The 22871-nt window shown below is 35.3% G+C and overlaps 1 protein-coding gene across 1 annotated transcript in view; it reads right to left on the bottom strand.

Moving 5' to 3' along the window:
- Window positions 1–398: 398 nt before the first annotated feature.
- GABRA1 (gamma-aminobutyric acid type A receptor subunit alpha1) overlaps window positions 399–22871 on the bottom strand; it is a 55859-nt gene continuing 33386 nt past the window's right edge. The window contains exons 7-10 of the mRNA XM_041747223.1: window positions 19224–19367; window positions 10345–10497; window positions 6570–6772; window positions 399–1116 (exon numbers count right to left, since the gene is read on the bottom strand). Of these exons, the coding sequence (XP_041603157.1) occupies window positions 805–1116; window positions 6570–6772; window positions 10345–10497; window positions 19224–19367 (812 nt within the window). The 3' untranslated portion in view covers window positions 399–804. The remainder of the gene's footprint in view (window positions 1117–6569; window positions 6773–10344; window positions 10498–19223; window positions 19368–22871) is intronic.

Here is a 22871-nt window from a genome sequence, read left to right as displayed (position 1 = left end):
AATTGTTTTATTTAATTTTTTTTTTTAGTTTTTAGTTTTTATTGAGTGTATGTCTGTTAAAATGATTCCTCATTGAATCTAGTGATAAAAGGTCAGATGAGGGTGAAGTAGCCTATTTAAAGCATTTGTCTCTTTTGGACTAAATGTGCTTAATGGTAAGGAACTGCACATTTGCGTATGCCATTTCCATGAATTTTAAAATAGCCTTTAACAACAGAGTAATGCATTAGCTATTTTTAAGAGGAGAAAAATTGGGGGTCTTCAGCTTTGGAAATGAAGTGTTAAAGCTATACATCAGTTTAAAAAACAAAACAAAATGTAAAGCACACTGAAGTTTGTGCAATAAAGACAATAGATTTTTAAAATTTCTTTCATTAAACATTTATAATTTATTCTTTGAAACACCTCCACATAAAAATATTTTTGACATATACAGTATCTTTTTTTAGAACATTTGGAAATATATATCTACAAATGACCTGGAGTTATAGAGTTAAGTTTTATTTTCCTTCTACTTTTCCCTACAGTCTGGACCTACTCACATACCTTTCCTCTCTCATTCTGTCTCCTTCTGTCGTGCTTTTTCTCTTTTGCTTCCTCTCAGAATCCTGTCTCTCAGCTATATGTTCTGCTTTGCTCTGGACTGCTGGACAGGGGTCTGTTGTTCTTCTATGAATTATGGAAATAAGGAAACCTTCAAATTCTTTAAGACAGAGGCAATAAAGCAGGTGGGAATCACTGCGTTGAGAACAGAAAGCAATTCCCAGTGCAGAGGACTGAACAACAGGATGTGAATAAAAGGACCTATTGATGTGGGGTAGGGGCTTTTAGCTGAGGCTCTCTGTTTAAATATGTAGCCCAATAGACCAAGTTAAAGATTCCAAATAGCAGCGGGAAAGCTATTCTTGACAGTCGGTCAATTTTGCTGACACTGTTAAAGGTTTTCTTGGGTTCTGGTGGTTTTGTTTCCGGCTTGACTTCTTTTGGTTCTATGGTTGCACTTTTAGCAATCGTGGCTAAGCCAGGGTCACCCCTGGCCAAATTAGGGGTGTAGCTGGTTGCTGTTGGAGCATAAGTGTTGTTTTTCTTAATGAGAGGATCTTTCACTTTCTTTGGCTGTAGAAGGAAAGAGTAAAAGCATTTCGTTCAGTAGACTGTGGGAAGGAAGTTTATAAGTTGCTAAGTAAAGTGACCTTTACTTTGAAATCCAAATCTATGCTTTATTTAAATTGTAAGAAATATAATGTATGGCTGTATTATTGAGACAAATTAAAAATGCAGACACAAATGCCCAGTTATAAGATTGACAAGTTAGGGCATCTAACCATACAGTGATTATAGCTAATAATAAATATGTATCCTGGACTTGAATCTTGCTAAGACCAAATCTCAAATGTTATCACCACAAAAAAGAAATGGTAACTATGTGACAGGATAGAGATGGTAATCCATACCATGGATGCTATGGTAGTAATCTCCATACCAATCCATACCATACCATGGATGCTATGGTAGTAATCTCTTCACAACATATAAGAATCATATCAACCACATTGTATATCTCAAACTCACACAATGTCATGTGTCACATATTTCAATAAAGCTGGAAAAGAAGGGCACAGTATTTTCCAGGATTTCCCATCAAGAGGTAATGTGATGTCAGTTTAGGAATCTATCCTCAAGAAGCTTTGTAGCCTCAGCCTTTACCCTCTAGAAACATGTTACTGCCACATGAAGAAGCCTGGACTAGAAAACTGGGAGACCAGAGACCAGCCAGTATCAGGCCCCAGATGAGTGAGAGGCCATTGTGGATGCCTCCCCCTGGTGGAGCCTCTAGTTGTCTGCAAGCATGTTAGTGAGCCATATCCTACTCATGGAAGTACCACCAGGTTGTTCCCAGACCCAAACGCCTGGTGGTTACTTTAGGGCACTAAGTTTTGGAGTGGTTTGTTTTGCAGCAATAAGTTGCTGAGTCAACTGTTATTTGCTCCTTCTCCTCATGTTGCAAGTGGATTGATAAAGCAGAGTTTTTTCAGGGTATCCTGAAGTCAATTTTTGTTCAATGTCAGCTGCTTGTCAGTGTTATTTGTGCAATGAGTCACAACTGCAGCATTTCTTGGGGTTTCTGTCATATAGAAATTTCTAAAAAATGAAGTGAATCATTGTTTACAACTATGTGGTCTGATACAATTGCCACCAGTCATTTGCAACTACTGAGGACTTCAAATGTGGCTAGTCTGAGATGTATATAAGTATAAAATATGTATAGGATTCTGAAGGCCTACTATAAAAAAAGAGAAAAAAGTAATATATCTCCTTAATAGTGTTTTTTTATTGTTTACATGTTGTAAGTATAATATTTTTGATATGTTGGTTAAAAGCATATTATTATCACTAAATTCTATACCTGAAATTAATATCATACTGTATGTTTACTAACTAGAAATTAAATAAAAACTTGAGAAAGAAAAAAAGAAAAAATCAGCTTCACTGGTTTGTACCTTTAAAACAAAGTTATTAGAAAATTTTAGATTACATATTGCTCACATATTTCTGCTGGACAGCACTAGCCTAGGAGGGTAGTTCTCATTCTTTTGTGCACACTACATCACTAGTTAAAATTTTTAAGAACAAATATTGGTCTTGGGTACAGCTATATTTTGAATTGGAATTCCTCAGAAGTAGAGCCTTGCTACTGATTACTGCAAAAGGGTATACAGAAATACTTATGAGCAGCTAAACTTGACCAACCAGGCTCAATGCTCTCTGAATAATTCATATTTTTATTGTTGAATCAGAATAAAATATTACTACCAGATCTGCTGCTTTTCACAAAGCACACTAGTCAGGAATTTTAACAGGTTAATTTCTTTATTATCCAGCCCTGTGACCTATCTGCTACCTTTTTCCCCCTCTCTGAATCCTTAAGAATTACATTAGGACAACAACAAAAAGCCCAGAATTTTTTCTTTCTGGTATTACATTATTAAAAGTAAGGTCAGTTACTCGAAGTGATCTTATAGTGAAGACAGATTTGGTTAAGTTTTATGAAGTTGACAGAAATTTGCATAATTATATGTAAAAAATAAAGCAAGAAAAAATGATTCTTTCAAACGTCAAAATTATACAGGTCAAAAATAGATATGGTTTACTAAGTCACACAAAGACTAATACCATATGATTTCACTTATATGTGGAACTAAAAAACAAAACAAATGAATAAATAAACACAAAGCAGAAACAGATCCATAAATACAGACAGCAAATTGTTGGCTGCCAGAGGGGAGGGCATGGAGGTAGATGGGCAAAATGGGTGAAGGGGAGTAAGAAATACAGGCAGGCTTCTGGTTATGGAATTAGTACATCATGGGAATAAAAGGCATAGGATGTGGAATAGAGTCAATGATATTGTAATAGCACCGTATGGTGGGTGACACATGTGGTGAGCACAGCATTAATGCATAGAGTTGTGGAATCACTACGTTGTACACCTGAAACGAATGTAACATTTTGTCTCAACTATACTGGAATAAAAAAAAATAGATAGGATTTATTTCAATGCAATTAAACTGCCAAATTGAACTTGTATTAGTCCATTTTCCTTTAACAAATAAGACTTCTAACATTACAGACTACATGAAAAAGCATACATGTCCTTTAGATAAAATGGTATGTACTCCATTGTTGAAGAGAGGCAGTAGGTTCCAATCTAACCAAAACTTGTTGAGTGACAGACATCCTGTTAGATAAATTGAAATGAATAATCTGCAGCAGGGATAATTCTTGGAGAAGAGTTTGTATTATTAATAGATTTCATTTCTCCCAGTGCCAAATTATGATAATACTCCAGTACTAAAGTTTCTCAAGTTAGGTGCCTTTATTTGCAAAATATGTTGAATAAAATATTGAGAAATATCTGGTTGGCTTATTTGGGAAAGAATACTTAATAATCTTCTTTAATCTTTGAGAATGTTGAGCTCCTCCATATTCTTTTAAAAAAACTGATATTTCTTCCAGCAGTTTACCATACGAGAATGGATCTTAAGCAGGCTCCTGAAGGCTCACTTGTTAATGTGATGCCTTACAAAAAAAAATTTTTTTTCAAGTTATACCATGTCAGAGATTGAAAATTTAACTCTCCTGAACACTCACCTGGTCATAGAAAGCATATTTTATTCATACTCTCTGAATGTCAACATGAGACCTGGATCACACTGTGCTCACACTCCCTATAATAAGTAAATCAAACCAGTAAAGCCCTGGGGAAGGTTTTTAGAGGCATAATTTACAGAAAATATTATCTTTCTCATTAGGATGATAGATATATATGAATTATTGATAAATAATATATGTGTATGATAATGATAATGATAAATAATATATGATACAACTCTACCTAACATCTATATTTTTATACTGAATAACATGGACTGTAGATTAATAGAGATCAGAGTATTTTCTTTGAGACATGAATACAGGGTCTGACCTGTATCACCTTCATTAGAGGTAAATACTCCAGAGATAAATATAAATTGAAAGGTGAGTTCAATCATACCTCAACCTAAATTCTATGCTTTCCAGACCAAATTCATCTAACGAGTTGCTAATAACTGATACTGATGAGAAAGAATCAGAAAGACACTGGCCTCTTGCAACAAAGAAAATATTAAGATAGAAAAGCAATTTTCCCCAATGTTGGCACATCACTTTCCACTTAAATATCAACCATGTTTAGATATCACCAATTCTGAAGCACTTTAGCAGACTATTTCAGTGATTCTAAGATATGCATTTAAAAATGTTCACATCTGGGGCAGCCCCGGTGGCGCGGCTGTTTGGCGCCGCCTGCAGCCTGGGGTGTGATCCTGGAGACCCGGGATCGAGTCCCCACATCGGGCTCCCTGCAGGGAGCCTGCTTCTCCCCCTGCCTGTGTCTCTGCCTCTCTGCCTCTCTGCCTCTCTCTCTCTGCGTCTATGAATAAATAACTAAAATCTTTAAAATAAATAAATAAATAAATAAATAAATAAATAAATTCACATCTATGACTCTGGGCTATGTCTTATAATTGGTAGTTTTATATGATGTCTTATAATTGGTCCTATGATTAACCATTCTCCATGTATGGTTCTTTGGGCTGTCCTTCTACTCTAGGACAAATGGAGACCATCAATGGCTAAAGTAAGTATCTGATAATCATTCTGTCCTCACTCTCTTACTCCTCTCTCCAAATGGTATGTGCAATCCCTTTGTCTTGTCTCTTCTCTCTATGGAACCTGAGCCAAGGTCCTGGTTTGCAAATTCAGATTTTTTTTTTTAAATACTTGGCAAGTATGTTTCAAGGCAAGTGAATTTTGAGAGCTTGGTTCAAGTTCTGTTGGCTGCCATAGTGCGTTCTACACAGAACTTTCTTTTGCTTTTTACTTGTGTAGGAGATTATCAGGGTGTTAGCTGATTCATCGGTGCCTGAGGGGTATATCTATAGGAGCTTTTACTTGGCAGCATATTTTCTTTCTTACTTTTGCATATATTAATGGCTCATCTTATAGTCAGTAACACACTATAAATTAGTTTAAATATGGTAGATGTTTCCACTGCAAAAGATTCTCTTTTTTAGTACATCCATAGAGCTATGAGGAAAACACCATTAAATTAATTTCTTTACTATAGACTCTTTCAGATTCTTAAATACCCTGTGACTGTGATATGCAGCATTATTCAAGTGTATTCAACCACAGAACTTTATTCTTTGAGACTATTTCATAAGACTAGTACTCCCAGGAATAGAATTTGGGAAAAAGCTGCTACAGAGTGATTCCTCCTAGATTATTTCTAGATGTTTTACAATCTCTGTGTCTCTGACTTTGACCTTCTTTCCATCATCCCAAGGCTCGCTTACATTTTGACATATTTTTCCTTCAAGCCACAGGAGTAGAAATATCCTCCACACATGTGCTTTAAAATACACTCTAAAATAGGTTCTAATTTAGGCAAGCAGTAATGAGCTTGACTTAATAATTTTCTACAATGAAGAATTTTTCTGTGACTTCCGTGTATGATCCTTAAAGCAAACCTCTAATTTGGAAAGGAAATATATTTCTTGTCCTTTACTTCACTGAAAATTGGTGATAATGCATTTTGTAAACTCAATTCAATTGAGACATTAGAGTAATAATATTTATGACCAAAGTGATTAGGCTCAGAAATCAACCAAAAGACAATGATTTTCAAGTTCAAATTATAATGGCATAACTTTATTTGCTCCTAATGTCAAGTTGATTAAAATTGTTCTCAGAGACCATAGGAAAGCATTTTTGAGTAGGAATGTTTATCTTCATCTCTCCTTTATCTCTTTCACTCTACTCTGTATATTGGCCCACTTAAACAACCTCTCTCTTGAGCCCTACCAAAATTACCCTAGCATACAGTCACTTACGATTTAAGAAACATAGAATCCTCATTACCTAGTCTCTGCATTCTTCATCCATCCCTTGAGGTCCAAACATGCCATCTCACAGGTTTAGTAAGACATACCGGTGATACATACCACAGGGGATATTAAAGTACTTACCTTTTCTGGAACCACGCTTTTGCCATCCCATGCATAACCTCTCTTGGTGAAATAATTGACTGTGGCAAACTCAATCAGAGCCGAGAAAACAAAGGCATAGCACACTGCAATGAACCAATCCATAGCAGTGGCATAAGCCACCTTAGGGAGGGAATTTCTGGCACTGATACTCAAAGTTGTCATGGTGAGCACAGTTGTTACTCCTGTAAAGAAAGAAATGAAGTAAGGTTCACACTACAAAATTTGATCACTGGAGGTCAGCCTACTTGTGCAAAGGGAAACCAGCAGGACCACAGATACACTGTGTTTTTTAGTTCATCCCATTTTGGTTTGGGATGGATGCGTTTGCATTTCACAGTGTGGTGGGATTGAGGGGGACCTCTTGGAGGGATAGATTGCTCTGCTATTGAGAAGCTGTTAATATTGTGAGTTCCTTTAAATGGGCACATTGAATAGGGTATCCTGAGCAGGAAAGGAAATTATACTATCTTATTGTCCCCAACTCTTTAAACAGAAAGCGTAGATCTTTACTGTCTCTGATAACACAAGAAATTGCTGGGTCCTCAGCTCTGTTTAATATTATATCTGTATATACTAAATGTATAAACCAAGAAGCCCATAGCTTCTTGTTAATCAATAATTGATAGGTAATTGAATTATTTTAGGATAATATTTTGTTATATATTCTTCTGCTTTTATACTATCTTTTCCCCCTAATTCTGACACAGCTCCTTTTTTGAAAGAACTCCTGAAATGTGTTGCATGTCACTTGCTTGAGGCCACATGGCACAGAAATGGCAAAACAAAAATTTGAGCACAAGCTTCTCTGATTCAAATGTCCATAAGCTTTCCCTTTCTCTGTTAATGCTGCCTCATCTGGCCCTATTCTGCGATTCCATCCCCAGTGATTAAAGTTATCAATATTCAAAGCAGTTTTCAAGTCAGTTGTTTTTAGATTATTTAGATTATTAGTATATGTATTGCATTATAATAGAATATTGTAATATACCTTGTAAGCCATTTGAAAATATATTAATTAATTCACCCAATAGGCTGCATAGTATGGAAGAACTTCTAACCTCTTCCAATGACTAGTCCCAACTTCACCATCTCCTAGCACTAATAGGTAAAAGCATTCTAAAGATGATAAATTATTGCTGTGGAAGATACTGTCATCTGATGTATCTAAAACTCTTATCTATAACTACCCTTTTTGATTAATTTTTAGAGAATCAGCAGTGTTACACAGCTGGTAGGTGGTTGATTTTTCTTTTTTTTTTTTTTTTTGTATTTATTTATGATAGTCACAGAGAGAGAGAGAGAGGCAGAGACACAGGCAGAGGGAGAAGCAGGCTCCATGCACCGGGAGCCCGACGTGGGATTCGATCCCCAGTCTCCAGGATCGCGCCCGGGGCCAAAGGCAGGCGCTAAACCGCTGCGCCACCCAGGGATCCCAGTGGTTGATTTTTCTAAGCTGCTTTAAACCATCCAATAGTCCCTAGTTTTCCATGAATTTTTAAGGTAGATGATCTTTTTAACTATGTTAGGAAGTGAGAAGATTAAGAACAAACACAAAGACTTTTGTTAAATCATATTTTTGAAACATGGTCACAGATGTAGGGAATAGACTTAAACTTTGGCAGTGTTACAGAAAGGTCTGGGGCATTATCTGTATTATACAACCAACAAATGGTTTAAGAAATATTGGCTGGTAAACAGCCCTTAAATTTACATATCAATATTAACTTGAGCAAAGAGCAAAGGTAATTAAATGTTGGTATTTGAGGAACAGAACAACCCAGTTTCAAATCCCAGCTCTGTAATTGCTGAATGACCTTGGGAAAATTGCCTCACAATTCTGAACTTCTGTTGGTTTTTCAAAAAATTATTTCTTTGTAAATTAATTTTAATAAGTCTAACTCAGAGGGCTATTATGAGTATTAAATAAAATGCTGTAATAAAGTGTTTAGCATTGAGCCTGATACCAAGAACAAAGTTAATGGCTATTATTATTGACAACTTCAGTCCTTGTTAATAAATCTCTGCTACAATGAATTCCTTTTTTTTTTTTTTTTTTTTTTCAAATTTTGGTTCATGTAGGCAACTGTCAGAAGTAATTTGGGAATGAGTGTTCTTAAACTAAATATATCCATAAATTAAAAGTAAGAATAGCATAAAGGGAAGAGAGAGAGAGAGAGAGAGAGAGAGAGAGAGTGTGTGTGTGTGTGTGTGTGTGTGTGTGTGTGTGTGATATCTTACAATTCCTGCTATAAGTACAGGGAAAAGAACAAAAATGTGTTGAGCTCATCAACTGAGTTCCAAGAACTCAACCTGACAATTTACATATTTTATTTTATTCTTCTCACTTAATCTTTTAAACAGTACTATTTTACTTGAATTGCCTTCTCATTATATAGGCAATTGAATCTTAGAAAAGTGAAGATTGAACCTAAAACGTGTATCTACCTGGCAGCAAAATTACATAATCACATTGCCTCTAAATGACAGAGCATGACCATCAAGAAGATGATGTTTGAAGACATAAGAGACTTCAGCTTTGTTGCATTCTGGATGCCTTATAATAAGGCATCTGTACAACTTTTTTTTCTTTTTCCCTTGTGTATTTTTTCTTTAAGTATATGTGACCCTCTCAGGCATCTAACGTAGCACAGAAGAATGTGCTGAGTTGAGACTAAAAACAATAGAAACATGTGCACTAAGTAAATGTTAAAAGGCCAAAGGCCTTGAGAAACTGTATTTGTGATTGTACTGAACGAAAAACATTAGAAATATATAACTTGAAACAAGGAAATATTTGCCACAATGGAGTTTACAGATATGTAGTTTATGTTCACCAAAAGGGCATGAGTTGGCTGAGATATCAGATTGTTGAAAATGTTAAGAGCAAGATTTTTAACTTATAAAACATTTCAAAATGCTTTAGATAATTTCCAAAAAGGAAAGGTAGGATTTATTAAGGGTAAGAAGAGAGGAAGAGTTAGCATTAAAAAAAAATCCTTTTCACTATAGTGCTATTATTCATTCCACAAAAATAAACATAAAACCTAAAATGTGCTCTCTATTTTTTTCAATTTCCAGTGAATAAAAGGTTCACACTGAATATGCATACAGAAACACGTATCTTGACAAGAGTTCAATCTTCAGTTCTAGCAAGTGTCTTCAACACTAGTAAATACTAACAAATGGTAATAAAAAAAGAGTTTGAAATGAACTACTTTTTTGCTCTGCAGCTGGGGTCATTCTGGATCTTCATATACCTGCGTTCCTAGACTACTTGGGAGAGCAAAGATGTGGTTTCCAACCTAGAAGCACTTTGCTAAGTGCCAGAAAAAACTATTTTCTGGGCATTTGCAGCAAAGTCTTGCTTTTTTCCCTGAGAAAACTGATTTTTCAGTTATCTGAAACAGTTGGCTGTTATTGAAGAATGATACCATAGGGATCTCTGCACATGATAATCCTCAGTTTAGATTATAAACTTAAGCTTTTTATTTGGTAGTAAAGAGTCTTAAACATAGCGTGGGCCTACTTGATATTTACATGCATCTATTTACATGCATTAAAAACAGCTTGCTATTTAAAGAAAGAGTTTTTAAAAATCACACCATAATGAAAATGAAATGGTAATTCTTTGAACCTTCTTTCTACTGTGCTAACTTCAGATTTTAACCCATGATTATTGTTTCATTCAATTTACAACATCACCAATATAACTTGTCCTCCAGACCCTTGCCTGCATGTCCTGATTGTCACTTACCAAAGACAGTCCTCGCTGGTACAGACTCTCTGTTGAGCCAGAACGAGACTTGGGAGAGAATGACTGTCATTATGCATGGCAGATATGTTTGAATAACAAAATAGCCAATCTTTCTCTTCAAGTGGAAATGAGTGGTCATAACAACATATTCTCCTAGAGAGTGAAACAGACAGTAAGGTGAGCAATTTGACCTTGAAAAGAAGTTATCTCCAGATTTTTCAAACAGCAGCAAAAACCTAGACTTAAGACATCCTTTCTCTATGTGACATTTGGTTCCTGAGGAGAAAAACATTTATCCAGGAAAGAACGGAGACATTATAAAAACACCAAAAAGGCTTCGAGGATGAGACTGAGGTGCCAGAGATCTCATGGATATTGCTGCATCCTTATCCTGGTACATCACACATTTATGAGACATAGCTGAGCATCTATTTACAGATTGGTTTTAATGACCAAGAAGGCATTTAATGTGCAAGATCCTGATGACACATACTAATGGATTAGAACAGACCAAATCTCCAGTTTACCACAGCGGAAGACATTCAGGCTATCTAATGAAGTAGCTTTGATGTCCAAGTTAGGGGAATTCCAGTTCTCAGACCACACTTCCTTTTAGCAGCTCTGTGACCCTGGGTAAGTTATTTAACTTAGCCTGATCTTTGGAATGAGGAGAGTGGGTTAGAACCTAGGGTTTCTCAAAATTTATTTTGAGGAATACCTTCATCAGAATCACTTGTGAAGGTTCTTCAGGTCCCACCTAGATACACAAACCACTCTTTAAGAGAGGCCAAGGAAAATCCACTTCAATATAGCTTTTGAACCTGTCCCAATTCCTAGCTTGGGTTAGGAAACAGTGGACTACCTGGGCATACTTCATGATCTTTGTATACATCAAAGTCTGATTTCATTTGGAGATCCAAAGTGATAGATATACAACCCGAATTATAGGAGTTTTCTTTTTTAAATTGATGTTATATTTCCTCAATTGTAAATCGTAGAAACTTTTAGCTTTATCCATTCTCAATATATATTTAGCTATCTGTGGGTGGGCAGGAGAGAAATGTGTATTCATACTAAGAAAACATCACTTTCTTTGGTATTCACCAAACTTTTTCCTTCCCTTCATCTAAAAAATTTCCCCACACAACCTGTGATTTATATCTCAGCCCATGGCCTGGCCATCTACTTTTAGCTACATATGGATAAAACTGTCCATGATCTCTAAATATCCCAACCTTCACTTTTCTGCAAAGTAATTGTAGAGGTTCCTGGTGTAGTTCTGCTTTCAGCTTTCTTCCTCATTTTTTCTTGACTCTAACCAGGAATTTCCCTTCTCACTCCTGCCCTATTTGTATATAGAGGGCTGCCAAATCAACAGCTCTAAGTGACATTGATTTCAAACCTGTACTCCCAAATATCTACTAGACATCTCAGAGATGCTGATTTCTCATTGACATCACCAACTAAGTATGTTCAAAAACTGACATTCATTAACCTTTCTCATAAAAAAATAATGAATAGTGTAGAGCTGTGCTGCTTTTCCACTTAAGAGTCCATCTCTAAATTCATGGTCCTCTCATCTGTCTGCTCACTCAGGCTAAAATCTTAGAATTAAACCTTGGATGTTAAGTCGGGCTTCTGAGGGAGAGAGAAAGGAATCAGTTGATCATTACAATTTTAATTTCTCCTTTGCAGTATCTCTGGCTATGCCTTATCTCATGGTCACTGCTCTTATCTCCTTTGTAGATTAACTGCCTTGTTTATTTCCAGTCACTTCCTCACGCCAGTTTCCCTAAATTTTGATGCCAGAGTAATCTTTTTAAAGCATACATAAAATCTTAAAATACCTTAATGCATTCCCATTATCTGCATTAAGGTTTCAAACCTCAGCACTATTGACATTTCAGGCCAGTTAATTGTTTGTTGTGGGGGCTGTCCCACATATTGTTGGATTTTTTACTTGACCTCTATCCATCAGATGCCACTAACAAACACTCTGTCCTTCCCCAGTGTGACCACAATGTCTCCAGTGTTACCTACTGACAAGTAAACTCTGTTACCTGGATTTAAGACTCTCCATGTCATAGCTGTAATATGCATTTCAGTATCATGTCTCATGTCTCACCACACATTTTCACATCTCAGTATCTTGACCTACAAAATTCTCTACTTGAAATCTATTATTAGTGACTATTTTGTTCATCTATGAATTGGGCTCAGTCCATGGTGGAATAGGAAGAAATGTCACATAGAAGCAAGTTTATTAGCCTTGGAAACAAATGGATTTGGGTTTAAAACTTAGATATGCTATTTTCTTTCTGGATAGCCTTGGGTAATTCACTTATAGTCTCTGATCCTCAGTTTCCTAATCTGTAAAATAGTGAGAAGTGTATTGTGGGGAGAATAAAGAATAAGGGCTCTACTTAAGATCATGCTGTATAGGAGTTTTAAAATAAATTTTAGTTCCTTTCTCCATTTTCTTCTCTTTTCCCTCCATTCAGAACTGGTAAAAGTATTGGTAAAAAAAAAAATGCATTGACTCTTTATAAGAGGAAATCATCCACACTCCCAAGTGTGTTTTCATTGCAAATTGTTAATAATGATAACAACTGTCATTTATTGATTGCTGGTAAGTAACTTCAAATTTATTTATACCTTCTGTTTACAGTTATAATAAAATCTCATACTTCTTATCTTAGCTAATTTACATGCTTATATCCCTCTCATCAAACTGAAAGCTAATTGAGAAGAGGGATAGTTCTTTGAATATAGCATGGTTTTACATATTTTAAGTATTCAACATCTGTGTGTGGTGAAAAGGGAGGCATTGAGGTTTAAGGACACTCACACAAATTAACATCCATGAGACTCTGTCTTTGGGAGGGTAAATACAATGTTTACTAATTTCTTTTCAGTTTCTATAGATACCTTGGGTGATGACTCCAAGGTCATCTGAAAGAAATAAGTGATTTAAATTTGAGAAAAATGTAGAAAGCCAATTTTCCCAGCATTACGAAAAGATACTCCTGTGGGGACATGGCCATGTTACATTTCACCCTCTCAGGAGTATGCATTATTATTTCTAACCATTCATTCAACTGTGGTTTACAAAATGTCATCAGCTGAAAGAAAAAATTCCATCTTTCATATAATGTCAGAAAGATGAGTGTCTATACATATTCCATTATCATCTTTTGTTGTTCACAATGTGACATTTGAGGAAGATTCTACAAAGAATATGATTTTGGAGGAGCTATTATTCGACATTTTGTTTGTTATATAAACCACTTCCTCACTAACAAATTAGAGAGAGAATAAGAGGACTTCAAATCTATTGAAATCATTTTCCTAAATTAAACAAAATCTAAGAAGTCTTGGCACAAAACATTTAAGTAAGGAAAAGAAAAGACAGCAAAATCAGAATCATGTTGTAATAGATTAAAAATAAAAGAAAAACACAACAAAAAAATCAATCTCCTATATTGAATAGAAAGAGTATCTCTAGACATCAAGTGCTCATGCACTAAGCATGTCAAATTCTTTTTCTCTAATTCAACAGTCTAGAATTGTAATTCAAATATCCTTGCATATCATGTAACCCTCAGGGAAGCTTGTAAATTAGATTTGACAATATTTCTGATACATTACCATACAAAATTAAGGAGAGAGAAAGAAAAGAAGCAGGGATATAATTGTATAAAGCAGCTTCAAGGATTTGTTTAGAACTGGCTTCCATTTACTTGAAGAATAAATACTTTGTTTAACTTTATTTGACTTCAGTTTCCTCATTTGTTCAATTAAAATGATATTGCTTTATTTAACTATTTCCTAGGATGCTGGGAGGATAAAATGAAATGATAGATATGAAAGTTATTTTTAAAAATTGAGTCACATGGAGATTGACAGTGTGAAGACAGAAACAATAGAAGTATATTTTCTTCAGCTCTAAAAAGCATCCATTCACTTCAACAAAGTTGTAGTGAATTAGGCCTCTGTAAACCTGTCACTTTACTTTCAAGTGTGCTTCTAGGCTGTTTTCTAAGGCTATATGTTTCCTAAGTTTCTACGCTACTTTTTAAATAGGAATAAGGAATCAAAAATTATCATTGAGGGAGAAATTGGTATTTTAATATCTGCATCAAAGAGTTATGGAATAAAAAATTAAAAATATGATTAGAGTTCTAGTCCACTTAGCCTCTCTAGACCCATTCCTTCATCTGAAATATGAATAGTTTGATCAGGTGACGATAGAGATCTTTTTTGCCCTACTTCCAACCCCCAGTTTTTATATTTCATGGCTACAATGATTTCTCTGAAGATCATGTGCTAAGCTTCATAAATGGGAGTCTTGAGGCTCCTTGGATGAATGTTAATCACCACTCTTGTCTCTGGTCAGAGAAAATGGGTGCCTTCCTCATTCATTTTGACCCCGCAGGGTCATCCTTAAATCAACTCATCCAGAGAAGACTATCTTTAAGAAAGAGGATCTTACAATTTCTCTTGGTTATTTGTCTAAGGATAAAAGTCATTCATAAAGAAGAAACATTCTTATTCAGCAAAGCTAACCTAAATTTCCTTAGATCAAATCTGTCTATTGATTTAGGTAAATATGAAGGTTTTATAGTCATCACCATGTACTTTAAAAAGGCATTACATATTATTATATTCTTATTGTTTTCTGGCCATATTATTATTATTATGCCTGATGACTAATTTAATTATTATATTTTTTGTAGAAGTCATATTTACATGCTCTTTCATCACTATTGTAATTTTTGCATGGGCACTCCTTAAAGAATTACTTAGGAAACATACTGTGGTGTAGTAGAATGAGATAGGTGGCCATGTCTGGTGTCCAGTTCCAAACTGCCTTTCCTGATACTTCAAGCAGAAATGACTTCTTCTTTATGCCATGTGGCTCCCTTGTACTAGCTCTGTTATTATTATTAATAGTAATTTCTAATATTTATTACATAATTTGTACATGTCAGACACTTTGCTAATAAGCAGGTTGCATGCATGTTTCTTATTTAAATCTCACAGTGGCTCATGAAATAGATTCTTTTATCATCCCCAAATAGTACAAGAGAAAGATGAACAGAGAGATGTCTTGCCAAAGGTCAGAGAGTTAATAAGTAGTAAAACCAGTATTTAAACCTTCACGGTATAATTCCAGAGTCCACACTTTTAAATCCATGCTATACCACATTATTGCATTTCACACATGTCTCTGTAGCCTGTTACTAGTTATATGGTTGAGAACACTCTGCAGCTAGATTACCCAGGTTCAAATTATAGCTCTGCCTCTGCCTATCTGTGTGATCTAGGAAAAACAGTTAAATCTCTCTGGCTTCAATTATGTTCCACCTGTAAAATGGATATAATAACATTAATACCTATATCCTGGGATTGTTGTATTATTAGAACAATGCCAAGTGTATGTTAGCTACTTATATCAATCAACTATGAGCTTCTTGAAGGCAGAAATTATATGTCCTTCATCTATCTTTCCTAGGCTCAATTGCAATATCAAACACAGTAAGTGAGCAAATGGTTGAAAGAATTAGTGAATAAACGAATGAATAACTTAGAATTGCACTGGATTTGCCAACTGACTGGACTCATTCTTCTATGTGCCTGTAAAGGTTTTTCTCTGCCAGGTGAGTAGGTGTATTCAAACTAAATCTCCAACTTATTGTTTTCCTCCAAATCTATGGTAGACACCAGGAAGGTTACTGGGGTTCTAATGTGTTTACACTGAATTTAAAAATCCAAGCATTGGATTGAATCTCATATTTCCTCCTGCTATGTCACCGAAGTGATCTAGAGGTATTTGACTTGAAGGAGATCACTGGTATGTAGTACATATGAATGTGTGTTTACATGTGAGTTGGCTTAGGCAAGTAGGGCAACCCCTTCTAAGAGGTGATCTGAATCGCTTCTCTCCCCACAGAGAATTTTCAGGTAGAAGTAGATGGTTTTTATCTAATCATTCTTCATGTGGTGGTCTTTCCTGCTATCAGTCCTACTGTTCTGACAGAAATACTTGATGCTTATTTACCTTAATATTTTTAGGGTTCCACATGGATATGTGAAACATGGGATTGAAGACCTTAAAAAGATCTTTGTTTCTTCCCATAGAAATCTACCAAAGTGGATTTTTGATGAGCTAAAGTAGACCCAGAGGGAGTATAGTTCAGTGTTTTATTTTGATATTGAACATGTACACCAACCTGAGCTCCTACATCTGAGAATTTGCTCACTATTTTCCTTACCTCCCTTTCCCCCCACCAATATCCATTTATAAGAATGATAAGAGAAAGCTCTTATTTGTACAGATAATGCTTGCTGCTTTAGCACAGAATGAGTACTTTTAACAGACCCAGCTTATGAGGTCCAGACAGTTTGATGATGGTGGGTTAGGCCACTGCCTCTCCTCCCGTAGCCCCATTTATGCCTGTATATCATTTATGAATAACTAGAATTTGTGTAGGCGACATCCTGATGAAACCAGAGAAGTCTCCAAGTTCATCAGACTTAGCCACTCACCTTGCAGACATGGAAACTGGTCATAAAGAGGGATGCAGTGACATGTCAAGGTCACTAGCACTAGAACTAGAGTAGAGCCACTTCTTCCTCTGAGTAACACTTGTGATTTGTATATAGTTCTAGTATTGAATGTATGCCACTGTGTTTGAGTTACTGTCGTTCTAATGGTAATGGAGAATTTCTTGAGGGAAAGATTATTTTCAATCTGCTGGGCCTAAAACAGTGATTATTTGGTTCCCAACAAGTACAGATTAACAACATGAAAGGCAACCCCTGAGGCAATCCCTCCTTGATTATCCTAGGCTGGATACATTTATTGTTTTATTCATTAATTCACAATATTTATTTAGTGCCTCTTCTGTTTCAGCTACTATAGTAAATAATAGGGATACAGAAGACAGATATGGTCTCTGCCCTCACAAAAATGTTAATCACAACACTTAACACCCATTTTGATAATTATAGTTCATGTGTTTGTCTTCCCTTAGACTTCAGATTCCATGACAGCAAGCTCTCTGCCTTGTCTGTCATTGACTGTCCAGTGCCTACCACAATATCCAGCTTATAATAGCATTTATTTTTGAAAGTGAACACTTCTCATTTTCGTTTGTTTTCCCACAAAACTCGTGAGGTAGAAAAGTTTTCAGTATTTTCCATGTTCTGGGATATCTTTAAGACTATAGCAATAACTACTACATTCCATTTTGCATGCTTACTATATGTAATATTCTACTTAGTGTATTATATTATCTTTAGTGAAAAAGTATAAAATCTCCACTTTTTAGAAGAGACAGTTTCCAACTGTAATCAGAAAAATGACTTTCCCAAAGTCACTAGACTTCTATGTGGCAGGACCAGGACTTGAGTGCACATCTTTCTCACTACAGAGCCTAAAACCTTCCCAGTATTCCACATGCATTTTTAATGTGGACAAAGCTGAGGAACAATCTTCTCCATTTTTCAAAACAAGAAACATAAGTATTTGAACTTTCAGAGTAGCCATGGTTGTGATAAAATAAGCAAAAGGCAGAGCCCATTAAGCAAGGATTTTCCAATAATCAGAATAAGATATATTGACCTATTACTTGGACTTTTTAGAATTACTGGGGTTCTGACATAAAACCTGAAATCTAAAGAAGAGAGTTTTCTGAAAAAAATAGCACTTCTACCCTTATTTATTACCAAATTGTATTTTTTTAGAAATTACCAAAATTAGTGAACTAATTTAATTTTATTATTATTATTTTTTTAATTCATGAGAGACAGAGAAAGAGGCAGAGACACAGGCAGAAGGAGAAGCAGGTTCTATGCAGGGAGCCCAATGTGAGACTCAGGACTCGATCCTGGGATCCCAGGCCTATGCCCTGAGCTGAAGACAGATGCCCAACCGCCGAGCCACGCAGGCATCCCTAATTTAAATTTTTAAAGACAGCTATAAAAACTGCTGACTTCTGTTAAGGCTTTAATGATTGAACATAATTAAAATTATTGAGATTGCAGAAGGGTTAAAATTCAACTTTTTATAATTTTCTAGCCCAATGATCACATTCCATTTAGTTGCAAAATGGATATTTACATAACTAAACTCTTATTTCTTGAAACAACTTCAAAAGTTTAAAATTTGGGGTCCAGCTGCCTAATAGCACTTGCTCCAGTTCTTAGTATTACATTGGTAAAATGGTTATAATACTAAGAAGAATGGCACCCCACTTTTTTCTAATGCCAAAGTGGAATGGTCAGTAATGTAATGATGTTTCTGTAGGATTTAGCTGTGGAAGATCCATAGCTGAGATACAAATGGATTTGTAGAAGGAATTAGTGTTTGGTATCTTATGTATAATGATCACTGCTACAAATTCACCAAGATTCACTGAATCATTGCAATAAGTCAGGCCTAGATGATATTAATAACTAACATTTATTAAGAATTTTTTTATATGTGCCAGAAACTCTCATAAGTATTCTTCATGGATTTAATTTATTCCTTCCAACAACCCTGCAAGGTGACCACAGTCAACAAGTAAGGTGGAAGTGTAAGAATTTAATACATACATTCTCCTCCAAAAGTTCACATTTATGAATACTCAGCTACCCTGATCTCATAGAACTGGTACCTTATTTTGCAAACAAAGAAACAGAGGCCAAAAGACATTAAATGATGAATCCAAGGGCATAAATCTATAGAGTTTACACTAATTCCTAGCTTATCTGGTTTCAAGGTTAGTGAAATTTTCTATCTGTGTTATTGAAGAACTTACTGAATTCTCACATTGTCACAAAAACTGTTTATATTTCTTCTGACATATCTGGAATAATCAAGTGGCACTAACCTGTACTAGACTGAACAATTCCAGAGTCTACTGTTTGTCCAAGAAGATCATACTGATTTAGGCGTGACCCATCTTCTGCTACAACAACTGAGCGTGCTGGCTCTCTGGTCCACTCATAAACAACTTCTGCTCTAGTATACGCATCTGAAAGGAAAGAAAGGAAAATGGTCCATGGGTCATGCTACTGCAAGTCTCCTAATTAGCTGATGAGTCCTACCAGTTTCATATTTTCAATTGCATGGCCAGGACAGGCAGGACCAAAAGCAGAGCCCATATTCCTTAATTTAGGAAAACTGAAACACATTTTCCTGATTTGTTCTGTCATCTGTTCACTCTTACAACAAATGGTTATTAAGCATCTACAAAAGACAAAGTACCTTGCTGAAAAAATACATAATAAACAAGTTTCCCTGATGTTGTGGAACATGCATGGCAGTAATGGGGACAGAAATAGACAAGCTAATAAACATATAATTTCAAGTAGCGTTAAATGAAACAAAGCCGTACACAATAGGTGAGGGGGTAGAAAATGAAAGACATGGACGTATTTTAGGCAAAGACTCAGAGAGGGTCACTGAGGAAATGACCATTTTATGCATGACAGAAATGAGAGTAGGCTATATAAGTCTTGGGGAAGAATCTGCTGGATAGGTGAACAAAAGTTTTTTTTCCTCTGGGCCTGATAGAAGCTTTATATGTTATAGAAAGAACAGGAATACCGATATGACTAAATCTGAACTACATGAGAAATGAAATAAGGTTAGAGGCAGTAGCATGGGTTCAGATTATGTTGGGTCAGGGGACGGTCATGATAAATGTGAAAAGTAACACTGGAAATTTTACTGAGCATCCATTTTTAAAAGAAGTCTGACTTTACTTCCTTTTAAATTAATTCTCCTTTCTATGGTATTTACTATTGTGACAATATGCTGATGAGATACACCATTTAGCTCATTACACTTCTCAATCATTTTCATTTACCATGTCACTTTTCACCCAGCCATCTTTCTACATGAGAAGTGAGGTCATAATCCTGATCTGTAATTCTGAAAGGTTGGGAGAAGAGGTGTAGAGAATGAGTGAGAAGGTGAGGAAGAAGATTCTATAGCTTTTCTGGTTTCTAGTCACAGAATACCATTATACATGGGGTAGAATGATAGTATATACTCTCCTTTGTTTAGATATAGAGTGATATTAAAAATGAAGAGAACAGCACTTAGTAAAAGCAGAAAGTTTCCAGGGTTATATCAGGCAGATATGATAGCAAAAGCTTCCTTTACTGTGAAAGCTTTACTCCTTGGCCAACTTCTGCATTAGGCACAGTAGACAGTGTCCAGGGTCCGCAATACTTCTAGGTGACCAAACAATGTTTTAATTTCATTTAAAATAAAAAAAGTGAACATAACTCAACTTGAATTCTATTCATCTTTATACCAACATAGTCATAAAATATAAAAGTTAAAAATATAAAATAAGAAACTAAAATATATATTTTAATATACATTTTTTAAGGAATTGTTCACAAAGGGAAGTTCCTAGAGCTTGTTAATATCATAATGTGTCCCTGTTTCAGCCAACACTTGCCCCAACGTAACCAAACTTGAGAGTTTTGTTTAAATCTTTATCCAAGCTGAAATATTATGAGATGTGAAGTTATGGTTGCATTTTTACACCCATGTGAAGCTTCCATAAGAAAGATGAGAGCCATGCCTCTCATTCTTGAACCAAAGCTTCTTCTTGCCTCTGGGATGAATTTTGCAGAAAAGTGTAGCCAGTCTTCTCCTGATTTTACAGTGTCTGGTCTACTCCAGCATCACTTTTGGACCAACATACAATCAGGTTATTTTTGTAATCAAATTTCTCCAGAAGTTCGAGAGAATATACTAGGAATTAACTTAGTGGTTATTACTTCTTTCATAAACATGTAAGATTGATAAATGAATGGTTTTAGAATTTGTTCTTATTGAATTTTACTTTTTAATCATGGCTGCCCTCATTGACTTTTTTTCATGGCAATAATCTTTTATGTATGTATGTATGTATGTATGTATGTATGTATTTATAGCTTTATTAAGGTATAATTGACAAATAAAATTATAAGACATTTAAAGTGTACAACATAATTTGATACACATATATAGTGAAATAATTCCTATTATTTGTTATGTGTCAAGTTAACACATCTCATTGACTTAAAATTTTGAATCATTTCAGCATTGCATTTGTTAAGAAGAAGAAATGCATTTATTAGCATCTAAAACATGATTTATTTTTAAAAATCCCCCAAAGAAGTGTAGAGCATAGTAGCTTGAGAAGAACCATATTGCTTACAATTTGCAGGTACCATATTCAGTAAAATATTTTTCCAATCATTATAAATTTTTCTTTTTTTAATGGAAGGGTCTTGACTAAGAAGACAGCCAAAGTTTATGGTAACATAGAATCACTGATTATTAACATGGAAGGATTTCAGAGGTCATATAATTTGTCTCATTTTACAGACGATAAACTGAACCACAGAAACAATGAGACTTATTTAAGGATTTAAATATTTAGATAGCTATTTAGTGGGGAAACTGAGGTAAGAGCATAGAATGATATTCATTCTACTCTACTGCTATTAATAAGGATTTTTCTAGGCAAAAACTGTATATTATATTCTCAAAATCCAAGCAGGGATACTTGATGGTCAAGTATTTAGGGATGAAACCAATTCTAGACCTTGTGTCATTTTGTAACAATTAAAACACTCTTGGTATTGTATTGCACCATCATTAACAACAGTGCCTGGACTCTACCTTTTCCTACCTCAGTGTTGCCAATGGGCTGCTAATATAGTTTTAGAGGAAAAAACTTGTTACCATCCACTTTTCACTTCATATAATTCAATGTCTCATACTTGTAATGTCTTAGAAACTCAATCGGGTATAAAATCTTCAATAAACACGAAACTATTGTAAAAGGGGAGATTACTCATTGTTCACGTCTCTTAGTGGAAATCTCCCAAAATGCAGAGCAGATCTACATGATTAAATAGGTAAGGGGATTAAGAAGTGCACTTGTGAAGAGCACCAGGTATTTTATGGATGACTACATTGTACACATGAAAATCATATTACACTGTATGCTAACTAGAATTTATTTATTTATTTTAAATAATTTATTTATTTGAGACACAGCACGCATACCGTGCACTTGAGCTGGAGAGGAGCAAAGGGAGAGGGAGAAGCAGTCTCCCTGCTGAGCAGAGAGTCCAACTTGGGGCTCAATTCCAGGACCCTGAGATTATGACCCGAGCTGAAGGCACAAGCTTAATGGACTGAGCCACCCAGGTGCCCCAACTACCTAACTGGAACTTAAACAAAAACTTTTTAAAAAGTTGGTGTTTTAAGATGTAGAAGACATATCTAAGGTATATCACAATAGGTGATATACCTTATTTCTTCATTTCAGTATCTAGAAAGTACTTTTTATGAAAACCTCCTTCATCTGAGACTATTCAGCATAAAGAAAATAAGGTTAAAAAGAGTCTTCAGCTACTTAGTCAAAATGTTGAGCTCAGATTTCAAATAAATCAGCAGATTACCCAAGAAAAAAATTAACAAGAAGACAGAAAGCTTTCGTTGGGCTTATAAAGAATTTGTGGTG

The sequence above is a fragment of the Vulpes lagopus genome, chromosome 3 (assembly GCF_018345385.1).
Source record: "Vulpes lagopus strain Blue_001 chromosome 3, ASM1834538v1, whole genome shotgun sequence".
Taxonomy (NCBI): domain Eukaryota; kingdom Metazoa; phylum Chordata; class Mammalia; order Carnivora; family Canidae; genus Vulpes; species Vulpes lagopus.
This window is presented reverse-complemented; position numbering and strand designations above follow the sequence as displayed.